Here is a 22,585-nt window from a genome sequence, read left to right as displayed (position 1 = left end):
TCTTTTTTTTCCCCTTTTCCTTTCTTGTACTTTTAGCTCTCTCCAATTTCTTTTTCTTTTTTACTTTATATTGATTTATATTAGTTTTTAACCTTTGTTTTTAAAACTTTCAATTGAATGATATACTATATAAACATTACATTCTTTCTATGCAATGTAAAAGATTTTTTTAAAAAATTGAGCATTCACACATGCTACCCAGAATACCTCCGGGACCGCCTTCTGCCGCACGAATCCCAGCGACCGGTTAGGTCCCACAGAGTTGGCCTTCTCCGGGTCCCGTCGACTAAACAATGTCGTTTGGCGGGACCCAGGAGAAGAGCCTTCTGTGTGTCGGCCCCGACCCTCTGGAACCAGCTCCCCCCGGAGATTAGAACTGCCCCCACCCTCCTTGCCTTTCGTAAAGTTCTTAAGACCCATCTCTGCCGTCAGGCATGGGGGAACTGACACATCTCCCTCGGGCCTATACAGTTTATACATGGAATGTTTGTGTGTGTGTTTGCTTTTAATAATGGGGTTTTTAGTGTTTTTTAAATTATTAGATTTGTTTTTACATTGTTCTTGTTATTGTTGTGAGCCGTCCCGAGTATACGGAGAGGGGCGGCATACAAATCTAATAAATAAATAAATAAATACAGTAATTGGGATTCAGACAAATGGCAATTGGGGTTTCACAAATTGTCTTTTAGAATTGGTTTAACTGTGTTGTAATGGTAAAGAAAGAGGGATGTCTTCCACATCAAAAATACTGCAACTAGGCTCTTGTACTGCCATCAGAAGGTCAACTTCCTCTAGGGCAGGGGTAGGGAACGTTGGCTCTTATATGACTTGTGGACTTCAACTCCCAGAATTCCTGAGCCAATCATGCTAGCTCAGGAATTCTGGGAGTTGAAGTCCACAAGTCACAGAAGAGCCAACGTTCCCTACCCCTGCTCTAGGGTGAAGATGTGCATCTCAGCATCGTTTTAAGTATTGCCAGTTGCTGTGCTTTGCACTTTTTTCTTAGGCAAGATTCAACTTTAATGAGTCCTTAGTTTTGTTGAGTTTGGCTATGTTCCCTTTGCTATTGATACCTTACCAGCATAATGGTCAAATTAATTTACCAGGTCTATTTAAGACCAAATATACAAAAGGCAGAATGCTAACTACATTTACCCCCCAATCTGATTACTTGTTCATCTGTCCTGAAAACAGCCTGTTCATTCAATGGAAGTCTGCTGGTAGGTATTGACCAGCATTCCAAACACTCCTATTCCACCCCCATATCACTTTTATTTAATGCGTACCTTGCATAAACAGCCCAAAAGAAATTCTGCTGAGGCAGCAAATATTTCCACCTCAAACTTTTTAAACATCATAACCAGCTGCTAAAAATATGTATACTTACTGCTAGAAACAGCATGCAATACATGGAGAACGATGAATGTCCAGAGTAAAATGACAGTCTGAAAAATAAGAATAATAAATCCAAATAAGTGATTGTGTATTTGTTTTTTGTTTTTTTCAGCATACAAAACTCTGTTCCTTTAAAAGGGGGAGGGGAGAAATGAAGAACAAACATAATTTTTTTTTTTCACATTTGAGATGCAAAATTTGGTAAAATACATGGAATAATCTTGGACAAGTTACTATTTCTCATACTTTCCTTACTGGAAAATTATGAAGAAAAAATGCTACACCGAATCCATGGAAGAAAAGTCAAAGATATAAACAGATCCAAACAGAAACAAGAAGAGCAATAACAGTGCTTTTACAGTTTATATACAATTTGTAATTTGTATTCATAATGAGTTTTTAGCCAGAGTTCACTTGAATTAATAAATTAAAAAGTTCATCTATATATTGATCAATGCTTTTAGCATTTATCCATTTGATTCTGCTCTGCTTTGAAATTCAGCTTGTCTGCTCAAAAGATTATGAGAGTATTACTCCACAACATAAGCGATGCAGCATGATTAAAACATAAAATGTGAACAGCTTCGGAGATGTAGGATTGCTCAGTTTTGGATTTTATAGCTTGGGGTGCTCAGTTGACTTTTTGGGTCCTCACAAGTTTTAATTCCTAGCCTTGATGCAAGGGGTGATCATAACCTCGCAGGACTAGACCATATCATCTCCATATATGGATGGAAAGGATGAGAGTGAGAGAAGAGCAAACACTGTGTCTAAGCACATTCATGCCAAGGATTTCAGACTATTACAATTAGTCTTCTATTCTTGGATGCAGCGTTGCCAAAAGACACAGCCAATATAGCCTGACCTTTCAACATCAGAATGCACCATAGTATACAGTGATCCCCCGTTTATTGCGTCCCCAACCATTGCGAACAGGGTACTTCGCTATTTTTCAACCCGGAAGTCAAAATACCATCTACGCATGCGTGCCCGTGGGCACGCATGCGTAGATGGCAACCGGGAGATCAGCTGCTGGGCGGCTTCCCTGAGTCTTCCCCCTCTTGCTGGCGTCAGCGAGGAGTTTCCCCACCGCCCACGCAAACTCCTCGCTGCCGCCCGCCCTTCGCCCGCCCACGCCGTTCATTCTCGCCGCTTTCGAGCCGAATCCAGGAGCGAATTCACTCCTGGATTCAGCTCAAAATCGGCGAGAATGAAAGGCGTAGAAAAGGCGTTCCTTGCCATTCGTTCTCGCCGCTTTCGAGCCGCATCCAGGAGCGAATTCGCCCCTGGATTCAGCTCAAAATCGGCGAGAATGAAAGGCGTAGAAAAGGCGTTCCTTGCCATTCGTTCTCGCCGCTTTCGAGCCGCATCCAGGAGCGAATTCGCCCCTGGATTCAGCTCAAAATCGGCGAGAATGAAAGGCGTAGAAAAGGCGTTCCTTGCCATTCGTTCTCGCCGCTTTCGAGCCGCATCCAGGAGCGAATTCGCCCCTGGATTCAGCTCAAAATCGGCGAGAATGAAAGGCGTAGAAAAGGCGTTCCTTGCCATTCGTTCTCGCCGCTTTCGAGCCGCATCCAGGAGCGAATTCGCCCCTGGATTCAGCTCAAAATCGGCGAGAATGAACGGCGTAGAAAAGGCGTTCCTTGCCATTCGTTCTCGCCGCTTTCGAGCCGCATCCAGGAGCGAATTCGCCCCTGGATTCAGCTCAAAATCGGCGAGAATGAAAGGCGTAGAAAAGACGTTCCTTGCCATTCGTTCTCGCCGCTTTCGAGCCGCATCCAGGAGCGAATTCGCCCCTGGATTCAGCTCAAAATCGGCGAGAATGAACGGCGTAGAAAAGGCGTTCCTTGCCATTCGTTCTCGCCGCTTTCGAGCTGAATCCAGGAGCGAATTCGCTCCCGGATTCAGCTCGAAAGCGGCGAGAGCCAGCGCCCCCCGGACCTCCAACCCCGGTTTGGGGGGCTGCTAGGAAGCCCTCCATGCCGGCGGCAAACAGCCGTGCCGCCCCCAATCTTCGGCTCCTCGCTAGCGCTGTGGGAATAAAAACACAATCTGCACATGCGCAGAAGGTGTTTTTACTTCCGCATCGCTACTTCGCGAAAACCCGCTCGTTGCGGGGGCTCCTGGAACGGAACCCTCGCAACGAGCAGGGGATCACTGTATTAGCTATACTTTCATGTTTCCAGACGCAGATTACCGTCAAGATCATGTCTCTCCTAGAGAACTTCAGAGAAAGTTATTAATGGTACTCTAATTCCAGCTGGAAATACCTGTCCTTTATAGCTTATCAGTTCCCCAGCTGCCTTTGTTTTTCTTCTCTCAGTCACTGCCTGCCCATAATTTTAATATTTTAAGTAGAGACACAATAGAGATACTGCTAAATGTTCATCTACAACTCTTTCTTCCAAAGGCAGCCTCAGAGCAGGACATTTTGTCCCTCCTGCCAGCCATTTATTTTCCAAACTCTAGCAGCGTTTCTGAAGACAAACGTCCTTCAGTCTTTGTCCCTCCAGCCCTAAATGGTAAATAAGCAAACCACAATGAGAAAGTGTCCATCTCTTATGTAGTTATATTTCATCTTCCTCTCTCGCCATGTTGTTAAATTATTTAAATCATCCCAATAGCAGATCATACATCAGGTCTCAAGAGCTTTCGGGAAGTTATCGTTACATAACAAGCCCCCTTGCATACTTTTCTCTTAGAAAGGTTTATTTCAACAAGTCAGATAATATAAACCTAGAGTATACATTTTATTTGGACTTCTCACCCTGGCCCTTAAGACTAATGTTAACACTTCTTTCCAGAATAAGTTATTTAAAAATATGAAGGAGCTACTAAAGATATCTGGCACCAGAGCTCTTTCTAGGTTCATCAAAAGAGAAACAATCTAGAAAGAGATGGGGGGTTTTCCATCACAAAACATACATACCATACGTCTCATGGAAAAACACTGCAGGTGGTCCTTGATTTACAACAGTTCACTTAGTGAACTGTGAAGTTACAACAATATTGAAAAAAGTGAATTATGACCGTTTCTTTGCAGCATCCTGTGGTCCTGTGATTTCCATGTGGATGCTTTACAACTGACTCACATTTATGACACTTGCCGTGTTCCTGGGTTATGTGATTTTATGCAACCTTCTGACAAGCAAAGTCAATGGGGAAACCAGATTCACTTAACAACCAGGTTACTAATTTAACAACTGCAATGATTCACTTAACAAATGTGGCAAAGACACTCATAAAATGCAGCAAATCTCACTTAACAAATTTCTCACCTAGCAACATAAATTTTGGGCTCAATTGTGGTTGTAAGTCGAGGACTACCTTTATCAACATACTGTACTGAGAAATTAGATTTGTAATGTTTTCTTAAACATGCTTTGAACAATTCTTCTATGGATTTGCCCAAAATTCATTATTATCTGAAGAAGGTATCTTTCACAAAGCCATCAGTATAATAATTTGGATACTGAAAATGGCATGTTTAGCATTAGAAATCAGTTTGTATTGTGACCATGAATGCAACCAAATTATGTTAACCATTTTAGCTCATATTACAAAATCATATTTCACCTCACTAAAAGTTAACTCAAGGAGCCACCCTGAATAGAATGAAGCCTCTTAAAAAGGACGAGGGACCTGAGCTGGGGTGTTTAAGTCACAAGAGAATACACCTGAAACTCTAAAAATTAGAATATCGTGCAAAATTTCATTTATTTCAGTAATACAACTTAAAAAGTGAAACGTAATATATGAGAGACTCATTATATGTAAGGCAAGAAAGTTCAAGCCCTGATTTGTCATAATTGTGATGATTATTGGGTATAACTCATGAAAAGCCCAAATCCCTCATCTCAGAAAATTAGAATAGTACATGTGATCAATAAAACAAAGATTGCACATAGAACAATATCAGACCTCTGAAAAGTATAAGCATGCATATGTACAATGGGAAGAGGCATACATTAAGACTAGTCTAAAGGGAGGCAAGATGGCAAAAGATTTAGGAGCCAAAAGATGTTAATGCTCTCTCCAAGCCCTTTCAGATTTTGATCTGCACACTCCGTGGTAGAAGGAAGGAAAGAGGGCAACTCTTTTTTCTTTTAGAAGCCTCTTCAAGGGTCGGGCAGCCTGAATAACCAGCTACATTTTTCCTGCTATAAGCATCAAACGGGATTTTAAAAACTGGATTCCATTTGTGCCATTTCCAACTCTTTCAGGTAGGCTGAAACAAACCATTGCTTCTGCAGAAATCATTGCACCAAGCCTTTTTAAGTTGCAGGGCAGTCCTTTATTAATCTGAAACGTCTGCAAAGTATGAGCAGCTATATACCGGTACTCATTTGTCTTCATTGTCAAAACCAACACACACGTATCCAGCTAAAGCACTGACACAGCTATCTCTGGAGATGTTTTTGGACACATGCTTCTGTTAAAGGTCATGCGATGGATGAGTACTGTATACTCCATTTTTATGTCTGATTGCCAAGTGCCATCTCACTTACACCAAATGCACAGAAGTCAAATCAATTAATCAATCCCTGCTATGGAGTCTTTGGCTCTTGATCATGTAGTTGAGAATATGAGGACCTGCTTTCTATTCATCCCTGAAAAGACAGCTAATTTTAAAACTTCTGAATATCTAATTTCAAGGTTTTAGACAAGTGAAACTGAATCTGTGCTCTGGGATTTGAAATGGTTTCCACAATACAAAGAGTATTACCTCAGTAAGAAAGCCCTTGACACAGTTTGTTTGATGAGAAAGACAGAATCTGCTTTGATTATAGGCAATGAAACTGTATCCTACCCAATCTATGCATACTCCACCTGTAGTATATCAATATATAACTCTCCAAAATCCCCATGCGCACAATACATTGTAAATCAGGTCCGTAAAATGACAGAAGCCATTTCACAAATTCAAAAAGTATTTGGGTCCCTCATATACTAAAGGGCTCCTAGCCAGTTTTGAAATCCAAGTTCATATAGACCAAAAGTTTCCATAGTATCTTGCACGGTCAATTATAACCATGTATGAACAAGAAAATTGCTTTCAATCATGACTACAAGCTCAACCACTGACCATCTGCAAACTAAAGATGGTGGCTGGTATTAAATAATCTATAAATAGATACTTTTACTTTAGCTTATCAGGTTGTTCAACACATTTAATTCTAAATTCCGTGTATTCTATATATGCATGGTTCTAGTACTGACTGTACTTCTTAAGGGTGTATGGAACGAGTGCCTATCATCCACAGCTATACATTCATCTCCTTTGGAATTTAATAATTAAAGCTGGTCATTGATCTCAAGAACTACAAGTTTCACCTACCAGGTAGTACACTTCATAGATTAATGTAGTTTATCTATGTAACTAAGATGTACAAGCACAAATACAGAACCATTCGTCTTTACAAAGGCAAAAACACTTGATGTCATCTATCAAACTCCACCTTCATGTCAGTGCTGTGGCCAAAATGGAGAAATGGTTGAATCCCAGAAAAAAGTTTAAGCTGGCTTTATTTCTCACCTTCTTATACATATAAAGATTCAACACTATAGGGCTTCATTGTAGGAAATCATTAACACACAGTTCCCAACTTTTAGATTGCAAATGCATTGGAAATTGACATCCTAGCAAGCACTTAAAGAAGCATCCATGAAAATTAAAATTATGCTTGAAGCTGATACATTACAATACACAAGATTCCTATTTTTTTCTTAATTAAAAGAATCTAAAATAAACAAAATAAAATGGATGGTGGAGTTTTGCAGACCAGAAGAGGTTTGGAGGCAAAACGTTACTGCTTCGGTTTTGAAATGTCTTTGTTTTATTAGGCTGTCCTTTTAGGTAAATTAAAATACTGTATTTTTAAGCTACTATGCCATGCAATATTAAAAGAAGGCGTTTGATACTAACAGTAGTTAAAATAAGGACTTGGTCCCTTTAATTACACATTTGACATCTGGAGAAATAAGTCAAATAAGGTGGGTTTTAAAATGTTTTCAGAAAGGTGGATTTAAATGTCATTTTAATATCAATATTGACATATTCAAAGAAAGGCTTAGCTTGCAGTTTAAAGAAAATTAAAAACCTGAATACAAATAAGGATATGGTTACGCTGAAAGACATGACTAATCTTCAAAAAATATCCTCTACATAAGATTTATTTATTTATTTATGTTTGTGTAGTTGCCCATTTCAACATGATTCTGGCAGCAAACAGTTGTATATCTATATAGAGTGGTATCTCTACCTACAAACACCTCTACTTACAAACTTTTCTAGATAAGAACTGGGTGTCCAAGATTTTTTTGCCTCTTCTCAAGAACCATTTTCCACTTACAAACCCGAACCTCCGAAACTGTAACCGGAAGGCAGGGAGAAGCCTCCGTGGAGCCTCTCTAGGAATCTCCTGGAAGGAAACAGGGCCGGAAAAGGTGGGGAGAAGCATCCGTGGCCTCTTTAGGAATCTCCTGGGAGGAAACAGAGCCACCACCTTCCCTGTGGTTTCCCCAATTACACACATTATTTGCTTTTACATTGATTCCTATGGGAAAAATTGCTTCTTCTTACAAACCTTTCTAATTTAAGAACCTGGTCATAGAACGAATTAAGTTCGTAAGTAGAGGTACCACTGTATTTATATATCTATATCTATCATCTATCTATCATATATTATCAAATCCCAGTAAGGGTATGGCTAGCTGATGAGGCCAGAACAAGGCCGAAATAGTGCTATCCTAGTCCCCCTTAATTTTCAAATTCAGCAAAAAAAAACATGTGACATATATATATATATATACACACACACACACATATACAGTGTGTTTGTGTGTGTGTGTAACATTTTTGCTGATAATGAAAAGGGAGACTACTGTGTGTGTGTGTATAATGTGTGTAATGTGTGTGTATGTCTGTTTTGTTTTTTGTTTTTTCTTTTCATTATCAGCAAAAAATATGTTGCACACACACACATATATACATACACACACATGCACAAACATATATACATATATACATATATTTTTACATATTCATTCTATGTAGTTGTAAATGCATGTTTGTACAAATAGACGTTATTCTAGAAACTATTTATTCTGCCTTTAGTTAAATAATTAAAACAAATGATGTCATCCAAAACGAATATGAAATAAACTGTTACAGTTGTCCACAAATTATATGTAGTGTGCCAATACTAACAAAACTGGGAATCCATTATATCTGAAGGGTGTGTTTTCCTCAGGTTTTAATCAGTGAAAACAACCAGTGGAATGGCTTGCTTTCGCAAGTTGTGGAGGCTTTTAAGACAAGATTGTACTGTATAACCATTAACCATTAACCTGTAGTAATGGCACCTGTTTGAATTTGTTATCAGTATAAAAGACACCTGTCCAGAACCTCTAACCGTCACACTCCAAACTCCACTATGGTGAAGACCAAAGAGCTGTTGAAGGACACCAGAAACAAAATTGTAGCCCTGCATCAGGCTGGGAAAACTGAATCTGCAATAGGCAAGCAGCTCCCAGAGTTGATTTCAATGAAGAAATCAACTCTGGGAGCAATAATTAGAAAATGGAAGACATACAAGACCACTGATAATCTCCCTTGATCTGGTACTACACGCAATATCTCATCCCGTGGGGTCAAAATGATCACAAGAACAGTGAGCAAAAATCTCAGAACCACACGGGGGAACCTAGTGAATGACCTGCAGAGAGCTGGGACTAACGTAAAAAAGGCTACCATCAGTAACACACACCATCACCAGGGACTGGTGCCAGACGTGTCCCCCTGCTTAAGCCAGTAATGAAATTTTCTGGATGTATTTCCTCATGTTGTCTCTCATGGTTGAGGTCTACCTATGATGTCAATTACAGGCCTCTCTCATCTTCTTAAGTGGGAGAACTTGCACAATTGGTGTCTGACTAAATACTGTACTTCTTTTCCCCACTGTATGTTCTATGTTCCTTTAATATCATGAATAGTATAATGGTATCTTTACAACGGGAGTCTTCAAACCTGTGGACTTTAAGACTTGTGGACTTCAATTTCCAGAATTCTCCAGCCAACACAGCTGTGTGGTTGGAGAATTCTGGGAATTGAAGTCCACAAGTCTTAAAGTCCACAAGTTTGAAGACTTCTGCTTTACAGCAATAATTTTTTTTTAACCATTAAGATTCTGTAAGGCTTTTGCTTTTGTTTAAAAGACTAAAACGGTACAGATGATCCTCACCTTACCACCACAGAGGAGCATGGAATTTCAGTTCTAAGTCTTTGTGATTGTAAATCAAGGCACCAAGACAGCAAACATTTTACAATAGTTACGACAGACAGAAACCAACAAAAACTGTTACAAATCATGGTCATGCTGCAACTGGTTGTAAATCATTTTGCTTGTAAACTCAATTTTGTTTAGGAGGAACTGAAACTTCTCCTGCCATGCAGAGATGTTGACTCCCAGTTTTACTGGGTACACCCTGCATTAAGACATATGCTCCAGTGCTGAAACTCGGTCACAGAGCTAGGACCTGCATCGGTGGAACAGGGTACAGCAGGCAATCAGACAATGCAAAAAGACTGAGCTGGATGGAAGGACAATGAATCGCTTACATTTTATCATGCATACACTGATTTCTAACTATGAAAATTACAGCTTTGGAGTTAATACTGTGCATGGAATTAAAGAGAAGCAGCTAATTTTTAAAACCTTTTCTCCTTTCCTCTCTCACGTTGCTGTCTTGTCTATGAATAGATCCTAGGATCTCTTCTTTTGCCAACTTTACACTTAAACCCCATTGTCCTAGTCCTCCTTTCATATGAAGTGTTTTTTTCCCCCTTACTCAAAGTCCATGCATTCATCTAAGAAAAATATTTCTTTCCTTTTGTCTTCTCCCCATGTTACATTTCTCTGAATTTACACTTCTCCTTCCAAGATTTGTTAGATATAAATCTTTATAGCTTTGTAACATGAAAAGTGAGCTAACTTAAAGGACTGTTTCCTATTCCCCTACCTTTAATATCCCTTTCAATGATAAAACTATTTCAGCAGATTGGGTTTCAACTTCTGTTTTATAGCACCACAAGCAAACAAGAAAAAAATATTTAATAAGAGGTGTTAAGCTATAAAGTGGACTGAAATGGCAAAAGGTGAGTGCAAGAGCTGGGACAATAGCATGTCCCAAATGATTTTTGCACTGCTCTATGGAAAAAAAGTGTCAAATAAATCAAATCACATAGCATTTTCTGTGATGTGGCAAGCTTGGCAGTACAAATTCTGAAATTGTGAGCCAAAAGAACAATAATTTCTGCTAAAAAACATCCCTCTGACTACTGCTAAAGCCAACACAGGAGGAAAAAAATTTAAAAAATAAAGAAACATTCTCACAAAATGAATATTCTGAGAGCGAATTGATATTCTTCTTCTTTCTTGATTTGAAGGAATCTTTTAAGTACCATAATCAGTATGAAAATGGTAATTGATGGACATAGTTGGCTTTCAAAAGTGATACAATCATACCTCGTCTTACGAACCTAATTGGTTCCAGGGGGAGGTTCGTAAGACGAAAGGTTCGTAAGACGAAACATTGTTTCCCATAGGAAACAATGTAAAGTCAATTAATCCGTGCAACCAACACCCCCCCCCCCGCAAAAAAACGCTGCCGCCCGGCTGTCACCTTTTAAAACAGCCTGGGAGCTTATCAGCAACCTCCCGAACACCGAACGCCAAACCCGAACTTCCGCATTCGGCGTTCGGAGGCTGCTGGGAAGCCGCGCGGCTGTTTTAAAAGGTGACAGCCGGGCTGGGGGGCTTCCCAGCAGCCTCCCGAACCCCGAACCCGGAAGTTCGGCAAACATTTGGGGTTCGTGAGGCTGTTGGGAAGCCCCCCAGCCCGGCTGTGACCTTTAAAAGCAGCCGGGCGGCTTCCCAGCAGCCTCACGAAGCCGAACGCCAAACCCGAACTTCCGCGTTCGGCGTTCGGAGGCTGCTGGGAAGCCGCGCGGCTGTTTTAAAAGGTGACAGCCGGGCTGGGGGGCTTCCCAGAAGCCTCCCGAACCCCGAACCTGGAGGTTCGGCAAATGTTTGGGGTTCGGGAGGCTGCTGGGAAGCCCCCCAGCCCAGCTGTCACCTTTTAAAACAGCCGGGCGGCTTCCCAGCAGCCTCCCGAAGCCAAACGCCAAACCCGAACTTCCGCGTTCGGTGTTCGGAGGCTGCTGGGAAGCCCCCCAGCCCGGCTGTGACCTTTTAAAACAGCCGGGCGGCTTCCCAGCAGCCTCCCGAAGCTGAACGCCAAACCCGAACTTCCGCATTTGGCGTTCGGAGGCTGCTGAGAAGCCGCGCAGCTGTTTTAAAAGGTGACAGCCGGGCTGGGGGGCTTCCCAGCAGCCTCCCGAACCCCGAACCCGGAAGTTCAGCAAAAGTTCGGGGTTCGGGAGGCTGCTGGGAAGCCCCCCCGCCCGGCTGTCACCTTTTAAAACAGCCGGGCGGCTTCCCAGCAGCCTCCTTAAGCCGAACGCCAAACCCGAACTTCCGCGTTCGGCGTTCGGAGGCTGCTGGGAAGCCGCGCAGCTGTTTTAAAAGGTGACAGCCGGGCTGGGGGGCTTCCCAGAAGCCTCCTGAACCCCGAACCTGGAGGTTCGGCAAATGTTTGGGGTTCGGGAGGCTGCTGGGAAGCCCCCCAGCCCGGCTGTGACCTTTTAAAACAGCCGGGCGGCTTCCCAGCAGCCTCCCGAAGCCGAACGCCAAACCCGAACTTCCGCGTTCGGCGTTCGGAGGCTGCTGAGAAGCCGCGCAGCTGTTTTAAAAGGTGACAGCTGGGCTGGGGGGCTTCCCAGCAGCCTCCCGAACCCTGAACCCGGAAGTTCGGCAAAAGTTCGGGGTTCAGGAGGCTGCTGGGAAGCCCCCCAGCCCGGCTGTCACCTTTTAAAACAGCCGGGCGGCTTCCCAGCAGCCTCCTGAAGCCGAACGCCATAACCCGAACTTCCGCGTTCGGCATTCGGAGGCTGCTGGGAAGCCGCGCGGCTGTTTTAAAAGGTGACAGCCGGGCGGCAGGGCTTCCCAGCAGCCTCCGAACGCCGAACCCGGAAGTTCGGGTTTGGCGTTCGGCTTCGGGAGGCTGCTGGGAAGCCCCCCAGCCCGGCTGTAACCTTTTAAAACAGCCGGGGGGCTTCCCAGCAGCCTCCCGAACGCCGAACCCGGAAGTTCGGGTTTGGCGTTCGTAACACGAAAAAAGTTCGTAAGAAGAGGCAAATTTTTTCTGAACCCCAGGTTCGTATCTCGAGTTGTTCGTAAGACGAGGGGTTCGTATCTTGAGGTACCACTGTATTTGAATTGAAAGAGAGACAATAGCATATAATAAATTTATGTATCTTGAATGTGGCAAAAAGTCTTGTGTCCATTGAAAGACATTGCTAGTTTGGATAGCTAATATAAAACTCAAGACACAAGTGATCCACTATAGAAAAAAATGAAGTTATCTACCTTTTTTTCATACACACATCTTTTAAAGCTGCACATGAAAACTAAATCTACTTTTATTGAAACTGACTATAATAGCATAACCTTGCAAGTTTGATTGTGCTGTACCACTACTCCTTCTTATATTTCAATGAATCAGGATATTTGTAGGAGCCTGAACACTTCTGAACATTATCTCATTTCTCAGGGTGTAAAATATGTTTTAGTATCCTTTGATACTAACAATTCTTGCATATTTCCATCAGGGTTAGTTCAGTGATTGTGTTAAAATTCCCTAAAATACTCTACTGTGATGCTCCCTAGAATGCTCCCATCCTATAAATAAAGCACCACACTGACACAAGATGTAATACTGAATGGAGATTGTGAAAGCCAATTTCTGAGCTTTTCTTCAGTCTAATGCAAACTCTGTAGTTCCCATTCCCTATAGATGCCCAACAGAATACAGGGAATGCTGCAAATTAATCTCTATTTAGAGGATACTGTTACTGATATATTAAATCCTATGCAACATCAATCCAGTTTCAGATGATGCTATATTTTGCCCAATATAGATTCCTAAAGATTAGGGAAGTCCTCTTGGGTGCAGCTTAACTCCAGGAACATTTGCATTATTGTATAATACTTTTCTGCCTAAACATCTTTCGCTAACACTTCGCTTGGAGCCACCACACAAAAGCATTTATCCCACTGTAATAACAAGGCACAACAGGGCAGTACTTGCATTTCTGCTGACAAAACAACAATTCCAAGGTGCAAAAGATAAGTATGATATCAAGTAGAAAGCTGCACCCTTTCCTTCACAAAAGAGCAGCTGTTTTCTGCTTGCAGTATCCGTATCACAATTACTGTAGTTCATGAATAAACTTGAATCTTGCTGTAGACAGCAAGAAGACCACTGTTGCTCTGCCAAAGCAACGGAATTGCTCAGCCTTTGTAAGAAGTTTGGAATTCTTAATTCTCAAATTCTCAAATAACTCTAGCTTTCCCACGCAGCACCAGGAAATTGAATTTTGGATGTAAAATTGCCTTGCTTCGTGGAAAACCAACCTCTGCCCAAGTTATGAAACACTTGTCAACAACTCTCTAGGATAATTTGATAATAAACAAACTATAACAAGCATTATTAATATATTATTTTCTTGGACAAGGGCAAAAATCAGTATTTAAGTATTAAGTTAAATAACTTAATTGTCCTTCTCTGTCTTATCCACATTCATTGTTTTTTAGAATTTCTGACTCTATCATCAGGTAAAATCAAGGGAACACCTTCAAGCCACAATCTGCTATCCAGATTTGTTTTTCACTGTACCTGATCATGCAGTTACTACTATTGAGCCAAGAACCATCTATTGCAGGGGTGGGCAATTAATTTTGCCATGGGGCCGGATGAGAAATTGGGATGGTTTTAGAGGGCCGGACTAATATAATTAACTCAGTTCTACCCAATACTGTAAAGACTCAGACCCTGGCTTGACTTTAACATCCAGACCCACTCTACAGACCCCTAATTGTTTGCTTTACGGCAACACGGTGCACCACAGTCAAAGCGCTACAGTGTTTGCGTGGTTTCTGTGCTCGGTAGAAAGCAGGAACCGGAGGAGTCCTGGCAGACACGGTGAGCTCTTTCATCCTCGCACTGGAGCGGACCCTGACCTCCGCGGACCGATCACAGATAGTGGGCAGGCCGGTCACAGACAGAGGGCGGGCCGCCCTTTGCCCAGGTCAATATAGAACTTTACTTTTCTCACTATTGAATTTTATTTTGTTAGATACAGCCTTTCTTCTGGACTATTGGCTAGTCCTGCCAGCTTGGTGTCATCTGCAAATTTCCCCCTTTCTATCCCTTTGTCTAAATCTTTAAAGAAGATATTATTATTTATTATTATTATTATTTATTCGATTTGTATGCCGCCCCTCTCCGAAGACTCGGGGCGGCTATTGAAGAGCACTGGGTATAAGGAGCATACCCCACTACATACTTCCCTCCATGTAGATGCAGTTCCATTAAGGACTACACATTGAGTGCAGTTGGTCAGCCAGTCATTTCAAACATGACAAATCAAACTGTACATACCGGATCACAAGTTACCACAAGATAAGAATATTTTCAATAGAAGGCAAATTAATGGGGTACCCTAGTTAGTGACCAAAGTTACAATGGCACTGAAAAAAGTGACTTATGACCCTTTTCACACTTACGACTGTTGCAACATCCCCAGGGCCATGTGATTAAAATTCAGATGCTTGGAAACAGGCTCATATTTATAACAGTTGTGGTGTCCCAGGGTCATGTGATCACCTTTAACGGCCTTCTAATAAACAAACTCAATGGAGAAGCTAAATTCACTAAGGAACCATGCTACTATCTTAACAACTGCAGTGATTTACTTAGGAACTGAGGGAAGGCAGGCTGTAAAATAGGGCAAAATTCACTTAACAAATGAGCTTAGCAACAGAAATTTGGGGCTCAACTGCAGTTATAAGTCAAGGATTACCCATACCAGAAGCACATTTTGATGGTAATTTCAGCCTTTAAAAAGTTCTTAGTTGATTAAGAATCTGATGCTTTAATTTGAACATGTTCCTTCAACATCAGGCAAGTAATTTTTTTTCTCATGCCAGATACCTTCTCAATCTTTTCTGGGAGATTCCACAATTCTCTAGACAAGTGTTTTTTAAACTTTTTTCTTCAAGACTCTCCCACTTAAAAAAATTATGGAGAACTTCAAAAGAGCTGTTTATTTGTTTGGTTTATATTTATCTATATTTACCATATTACAAATTAAACTTGTTACATTCGTTGGTTGCCACGATTGTTTGATTGGATTTTAATATTATATTTAATATTGTATTTTTTCAGCAAGGAAATCATTTTGATTTTGTGGGTGCTTGTGAGGGTTTTGGGGAGGGGGTGTTCTCATGGTCTTAGGAGCATACTTTAAGAAGCATTGGTCTAATCTAGAAATCTTGGATTATAATTTCCAAAACTCCCAATTCTGATTACCAAAGCACTGAAGATGAGGAGGACTTTCCCCCTTCATTCTAAGAAAATAACTTCAACAATTTTAGGTGCAGCAATTCAAATGTTAATTTGTTTTTTTTTTAATAACATACTTTTACGCTTACTATCTAAGGATCTGAATGCATGCACACCCAGAAAACTTTACTGTAAAGAATATAACTTCAAAATAACTTACATTTTGTTCCTTGTTACTGTTTTTGTTCTTTTCACTTAAAATACCATGTGTCCTTTCTTAAACTGAACAAAGGCCATTTAAAATTAGAATGCTTATTTATATATGGTTCTCAGAACTTCTCTTTCATTAAAACAGAATTTTAAGCTCATTGTAGTAAGGCAGCCCATATTAGTATATACTTTAAAGACACAAACAAAAACCTCCCAGACCAAACTGACCCTCACATTTACTTATAGATATATAAAAAAACAATTTTAAAAACAGGGAGGCATTAACCTTGGCAACTTACTGAACTTATAAAGTTACTGACGACAGCAGGGAAAAAGTAAATAATATTTCTGTGTTCTACAGTGCTTTTACTTTTCTGTATGGAAATCGTATCTTTGATCTTAAATTGGTCTGTAGCTTCTATTAGCCCCTATAACCTCAACTAGCATAACCAATGCCAGGTTATATCATTTGTAATCTTAGACAGCTGGAGAATGCCAAGCCACCTCTTCCCATGATATCAAGCATGATCACCTTATCATATGTGCTAATAAAAGAGGCAGCAGCCCGAACACCTTTTCACCAGACAAACCAGGGGCTCCCATTTTGTGCCCTGTTTTATTTTCAATGAAGTTAATTTTGCTAGGCACTTCCACACACATACTCATCCAGAAGACACCACTTGTAATGAAACTTCCAAGGTGCAGCAGTCCCTAGATTTAATTCAGCTGTATGGCAGAAATCCTTCTGAATGCAAGCCAGTTTATTAGTTCATAGGAGAGAGACAAACAAGAATACAGAAAATAGATATTTCAAGTAGTACAGAAGGTTCAAAATCAGGTAATAACTGAAGTACAATACAGTGGTACTGCTAACTACAAATGGCTCTACTTACAAACTTTTCTAGATAAGAACCGGGTGGTTTTTTTGCCTCTTCTCAAGAACCATTTTCCACTTACAAACCCGAGCCTCCAAAACTGTAACCAGAAAAGGCAGGCAGAAGCCTCCGTGGGGCCTCTCTAGGAATCTCCTGGGAGGAGATAGTGCCGGAAAAGGTGGGGAGAAGCCTCCGTGACGCCTTTCCAGGAATCTCCTGGGAGGAAACAGGGCCTCCACCCTCCCTGTGGTTTTCCCAATCGTATGCATTATTGTATTTGCTTTTACATTGATTCCTATGGGAAAAAATGCTTCTTCTTACAAACTTTTCTACTTAAGAACCTGGTCACAGAACGAATTAAATTAGTAAGTAGAGGTGTATATCAAACTTTAATTTTACTAAGCCCCATGGGCAAGTATTTCAGTTTCTCCTCCCTGAAATTAACTGAGAATTCCTTACTTCTGGCAACCTCTAGATGCCTTGGTTTACAGTCCTCAACATTTCCAAGCTGTCCACCCTTATTGTTGAGGGAGGCTCCTTTTCCCTCATGAAAACTTTATTATAGTTTAGACAATACCGTAATCTTTAATTATAGTAGAAAAATATTTTAGTAAAATAATATTTTCTCATGTTGCTTATGATCTTTCCCACAAGTAACCTCAGATTGTGCCCCCTTGTTCTTGTGTTCACTTTCCTATTAAAAACATTTCCCTCCTGAACCTTATTTAACCCTTTAACATATTTAAATGTTTCCATCATATTTTCCTTCCATATTTCCCTTTTCCTTCTGTCCTCCAGACTATATAGATTGAGTTCATTAAGTCTTTCCTGACCTTAAGACCTTCCACCATTTTTGTAGCCTATCTTTGGATCCGTTCAATTTTGTCAATATCTTTTTGTAGGTGAGGTCTCCAGAACTGAACACAGTACAGTGATCCCTCGAGTATCGCGAGGGTTACGTTCCAAGACCCCTCGCGATAATCGATTTTTCGCGATGTAGTGGCGCGGAAGTAAAAACACCATTTTTGGCTGCCCCCGCTCCCCCAGCGCCTCCGGCGCCCTCGCTGCTACCGCCCGCCCGCCCGATCCACCACGTTCCCCGTAGGCACCCACCCACCCGCCGTTCGCCCGGCCGCTCGCTCACTTTTATTTCAGAGGTGGGTAGCAAGAGGGACGCTCCCGGCTGTCGGATAACCCGAGCTTGCGCACGGCGCTGTCGGGGGAGGAAGGCGAAGGCACTGATGCCGGGAAGACCGAAACGGGGGAGAGAGAGAGAGAGAGACAGCCTGGCTTAGCCGGAGTTCTCCTTCTCCCGCCGCCTCCCCGTGAGGCAACTTGAGGGGCTCCGCACCCGAAAAGGGAGGCAGACAGGCACCCGAAAAGGGAGGCAGACAGGCACCCGAAAGGGGAGGGAGACAGGCGTCTGTCTGGTTGTCTGCTGCTCCTTGAATGAGGGGCGTGCGGTTCCCTAGAGCAGGGGAAGGAAGAATGGGAAGGGGCAGCGAAGAATTGATCCAAAATTGGGCTTTAATAATGTCTTCTGCTTTCTCTTTAAACTAGAAGAAGGGGGCGTCTCGGCTGTTTGGCTCGAAGGGGGTGGGAGAAAGAAGAGGGGAGCCGCCTCGGGGAAACGGGGGTGTCGCTGGCAGGGAAAGAGTTGCGCCTCCTCCTCTCAGAGGAGGGTCGTTCCGTGCAGAAGAGATTTTAAGGGGGTGGCAGCTGAAAGCGCGCCCACCTCTCTCTCTCTCTCTTCACGCTTTCCTCAGGGAGCCCCCTCAGGCGTCCCCCGGCGAGTGCCAGAGGGACCGAGCCTGGGGAGCCGCATTGCTGCTTCGTGTTGCCTGGCTGGGAGGGGACGGCGGCGGGAGTAGTAGTAGTAGCGGAGGTGGAGGCGGCTCCCTGCAGCGCCTAGGCTGCGCTGGCCTCTCCGCTGAGCGGCCTAAGCGGGCCGGGTTTCTTGGGCCCTCTGGGTTGATGGGAGGCTTCCCGGGCGCCTCGGCTTCGGAGCCACCCGGGTGTTCCGGCGCCTCCGTGCGTGCGCGGTTTAGGAAACGGCGCGCCGGAGGCTTCCCTCTTTTGCAGCCTCGCGTTTAAAATTGAGGCAATTTCCCTCAACAAAACGCTTGTGCAATTCTGCCCCCGCTGATGAAGAATGTCAGCTCGCTCACCGCTCGCCCGCCCTTCGCCCGGCCGCTCGCTCGCCGCTCGAGAGCAAGAGGGGGAGAGATAGAGAAAGAGAGAGAAGGAAAGAAAGAGATGAGAGAGGGAGGAAGAGAGTGTGAGAGAAGAAGCAAGATAGAGAAAGAGAGAGAGAAAGAAAGATGAGAAAGGAAGGAAGAGAGTGACGTCATCGGGTGGGAAAAAATAGCAAAAAAACCGTGGAGTATTTTTTAATTAATATTTTCTGAAAAATCGCGATATAGCGTTTCGCGAAGATCGAGATCGCGAAAATCGAAGGATCACTGTATTCCAAATGTGGTCTCACCAGCGGTCTATATAGCGGGATCACAATCTCCCTCTTCCTGCTTGTTATACCTCTAGCTATGCAGCCAAGCATCCTACTTGCTTTTCCTACCGCCCGACCACACTGCTCACCCATTTTGAGACGGTCGGAAATCACTACCTATAAATCCTTCTTTTCTGAAGTTTTTGTTAGCACAGAACTGCCAATACAATACTCAGATTGAGGATTCCTTTTCCCCAAGTGCATTTTACATTTGGAAACATTAAACTGCAGTTTCCATTGCTTTGACCATTTATCTAGTAAAGCTAAATCATTTGCCATATCACAGACGCCTCCAGGAATATCAACCCTATTGCACACTTTAGAGTCATCAGCAAATAGGCAAACCTTCCCTACCAAATCTTCCCCTATGTCACTGAATAGGACCCAGAACAGACCCTTGTGGCACACCGCTTGTAACCAGTCTCTGCTCAGAATACTTGCCATTAACAACTCTCTGATGTCTACGCTTTAGCCAGCTGCAAATTCACTGAACTATCCAGAAATTAAGTCCAATCTTCACAAACCTATCAATTAGCTCTTTACGTGGAACCGTACCAAAGGCTTCGCTGAAGTCCAGATAGGCAATATCCACGGAAGACAATATAATCATTGCAGTTTAGTCCCATAACCTGTATTGCCAGGTGCCACTGTTCATAGTCACACAGTGCATAGAATGCCACATCACTACAATACTCAAGTAGGTGCTTTAATCACTTTGTGAAACACCCTGGGATGCATTTTGAAAAGAAATTTAAAACATTTATATTTAAAAAATCACTTACAGAATTTCTGGTCAACTTTTTCAAAGTGCTCATTTAAAGTCAAAAGTCAGGCTCTATGTTTAATCTTGTAGATTCAGTCTGGAAAGCGAGAGGATAAATCAGGCCAGAAAATCCTTCCTTAAGGTAGGATTCTAGTCCTGCCTTATGGAAGGAGCAGTTGGGTGATTTGGGGCCAGTCGTTCTCTTTCAGCCTTGGGAAGGAGGCAATGGCAAACCTATCTTGCCAAGAAAACTTCGGGGATTTCTTTTTTTCTTAAAAAAAATAACCTATGATGGAGAAAAGGATTGCACTTTTGGTAGTGGCAAAGAATCTTCTGTTTTTTTACTTATTCAGTCAGTTTCAAGTTCAGCACTAAACCACTACAGCAAACTGGTTCTCTTTCTTATATGCACTCATGACCTGTAGTAAGAGAAGCCTCTGAATAAAGGTTCTGGCTGTTGGGCATTTTTTCAGTTAAAAAACCAGAGTTGGAAGACTTACAGTCACTTGTATGCTGAAAAAGATCCAGATACCCTCAGCCCCCAATTTTGTAAATATCCTTAGCGTTATTTTTTTTTTAATTTCAGTGGGGTTAGAAATTTGCCTCCGAAACTGGGCGGATATCCCAGATTTAAACATCCATCATGGGAGGAGTTCCCTCTTGGAAAGATGGATGTTGCTTTTGGCTTTTAGTCAATGTATACCATGCAAGAGAAGCCCTCCAAAGAGGCTGTCAGTTTTTTCTGTATTGTTGCCTCCCAAATCACTTATTTAAATAAAGTGAAAATCTAATTTTTTTTTTCATCTCCAAGAGAAACTCCAATGATTCACAGCACATTTTTAATAAAATGATTCCTGAATTTTACTTCTTTTTTGGAATAAAGGACATGAACTATCATTTTCTTTTTAATGTACTGAAGAGAAAAGCAAATTTCTTAATTAGAATAATTTAATGTTTCCTAGTTCATACAGAAATCTTGATTTAACTCAGTGGAAAGAGTTTACATTTTCTGAAAAGTAAAAATAAACAAGGGAGAAAGAACAAAGACCTGGCTTTGCCGGCAGGCCAGGGGGCCATGAAATATCCATCTTTCATGGCCAAATTTTATTTTATGAATGGTTTGCATGCATAATATTTGATTGGTTTTTATATAAATGGGTTTTATTGGGGTTAGGTTTTTAAAGCTTATATTCAACTTCTTTTTTATTGCTGTACCTTTTTGTATTGTTATTATGTTGTAAGCCGCCCTGAGTCCTTTGGGATTGGGCGGCTTAGAAGTCAAATAAGTAAGTAAGTAAGTAAGTAAGTAAGTAAGTAAGTAAGTAAGTAAGTAAGTAAGTAAGTAAGTAAGTAAGTAAATAAATAAATAAATAAATAAATAAATAAATATCTACGAGACCGCCTTCTGCTGCACGAATCCCAGCGACCGGTTAGGTCCCACAGAGTGGGCCTTCTCCGGGTCCCGTCAACAAAACAATGTCGCTTGGCGGGGCTCAGGGGAAAAGCCTTCTCTGTGGCGGCCCCGACCCTCTGGAATCAACTCCCCCCAGAGATTAGAATTGCCCCCATCCTCCTTGCCTTTCGTAAGCTCCTTAAAACCCACCTCTGTCGTCAGGCATGGGGGAATTGAGACATTCTTTCCCCCTAAGCCATTATAATTTATGTATGGTATGTTTGTTATATGGATGTTTAGTTTTATAATAAGGGTATTTTAGTTGTTTTTAGTATTGGATTTGCATGATGTTTTTTATTACTGTTGTTAGCCGCCCCGAGTCTACGGAGAGGGGCGGCATACAAATCCAATAAATAATAAATAATAATAATAAATAAATAAATAAATAAATTTCCTTCCTTTCTTCCCCCCTCCCTCCCTCCTGCTACCAGATTTTGGAAATGGGTTGTGATATTCAAAAAAAGCACAAATTTGAGATTTTAATGGAATTCTGGCTAGAATCTAAGCCATGGCACATTGCCAACCTAACTGCAAGAACTGCAAGGATCTTTTGGGTGGGTTTCTTTCATTTTTCATTGTATTTTTGTAAGCCCTGGCATTCCCATAAAAATTCAAATCCCTTTCCTCCCATGTCTGGGTGGTGCAACTCCAGCTACATACCAACAACCTTCAAGCTTGAATAGCAGGAAATAAAAGGAATGATTTTGTACAGAAAAACAACTTCAAGAATGTGAAATGTGCAGTAACACATTAATCCTTAAGTTACACATCTATATAGCTCTGCATAAAGCCTAAGCATCAAAGACCCAAGTGATAATACCTATCAAATTACCAATGCAAATGTAGAAACATAGAAGATTGACGGCAGAAAAAGATCACTTTTCTTTTTTCATGGCATCAGTTGCTTTATAACTAGA

At 41.9% G+C, this 22,585-nt stretch overlaps 1 protein-coding gene across 2 annotated transcripts in view; it reads right to left on the bottom strand.

Annotated features, from left to right (window-relative positions):
* Positions 1-22,585, bottom strand: part of PLPP1 (phospholipid phosphatase 1) — a 93,846-nt gene that overhangs the window by 13,266 nt on the left and 57,995 nt on the right. For both annotated transcript variants that reach the window (XM_070743347.1, XM_070743346.1), the window contains exon 4: positions 1,388-1,445. In XM_070743347.1, coding sequence (XP_070599448.1) covers positions 1,388-1,445 — 58 coding nt within the window. The remainder of the gene's footprint in view (positions 1-1,387; positions 1,446-22,585) is intronic.

This window comes from Erythrolamprus reginae, chromosome 2 (assembly GCF_031021105.1).
Source record: "Erythrolamprus reginae isolate rEryReg1 chromosome 2, rEryReg1.hap1, whole genome shotgun sequence".
NCBI lineage: Eukaryota > Metazoa > Chordata > Lepidosauria > Squamata > Dipsadidae > Erythrolamprus > Erythrolamprus reginae.
This window is presented reverse-complemented; position numbering and strand designations above follow the sequence as displayed.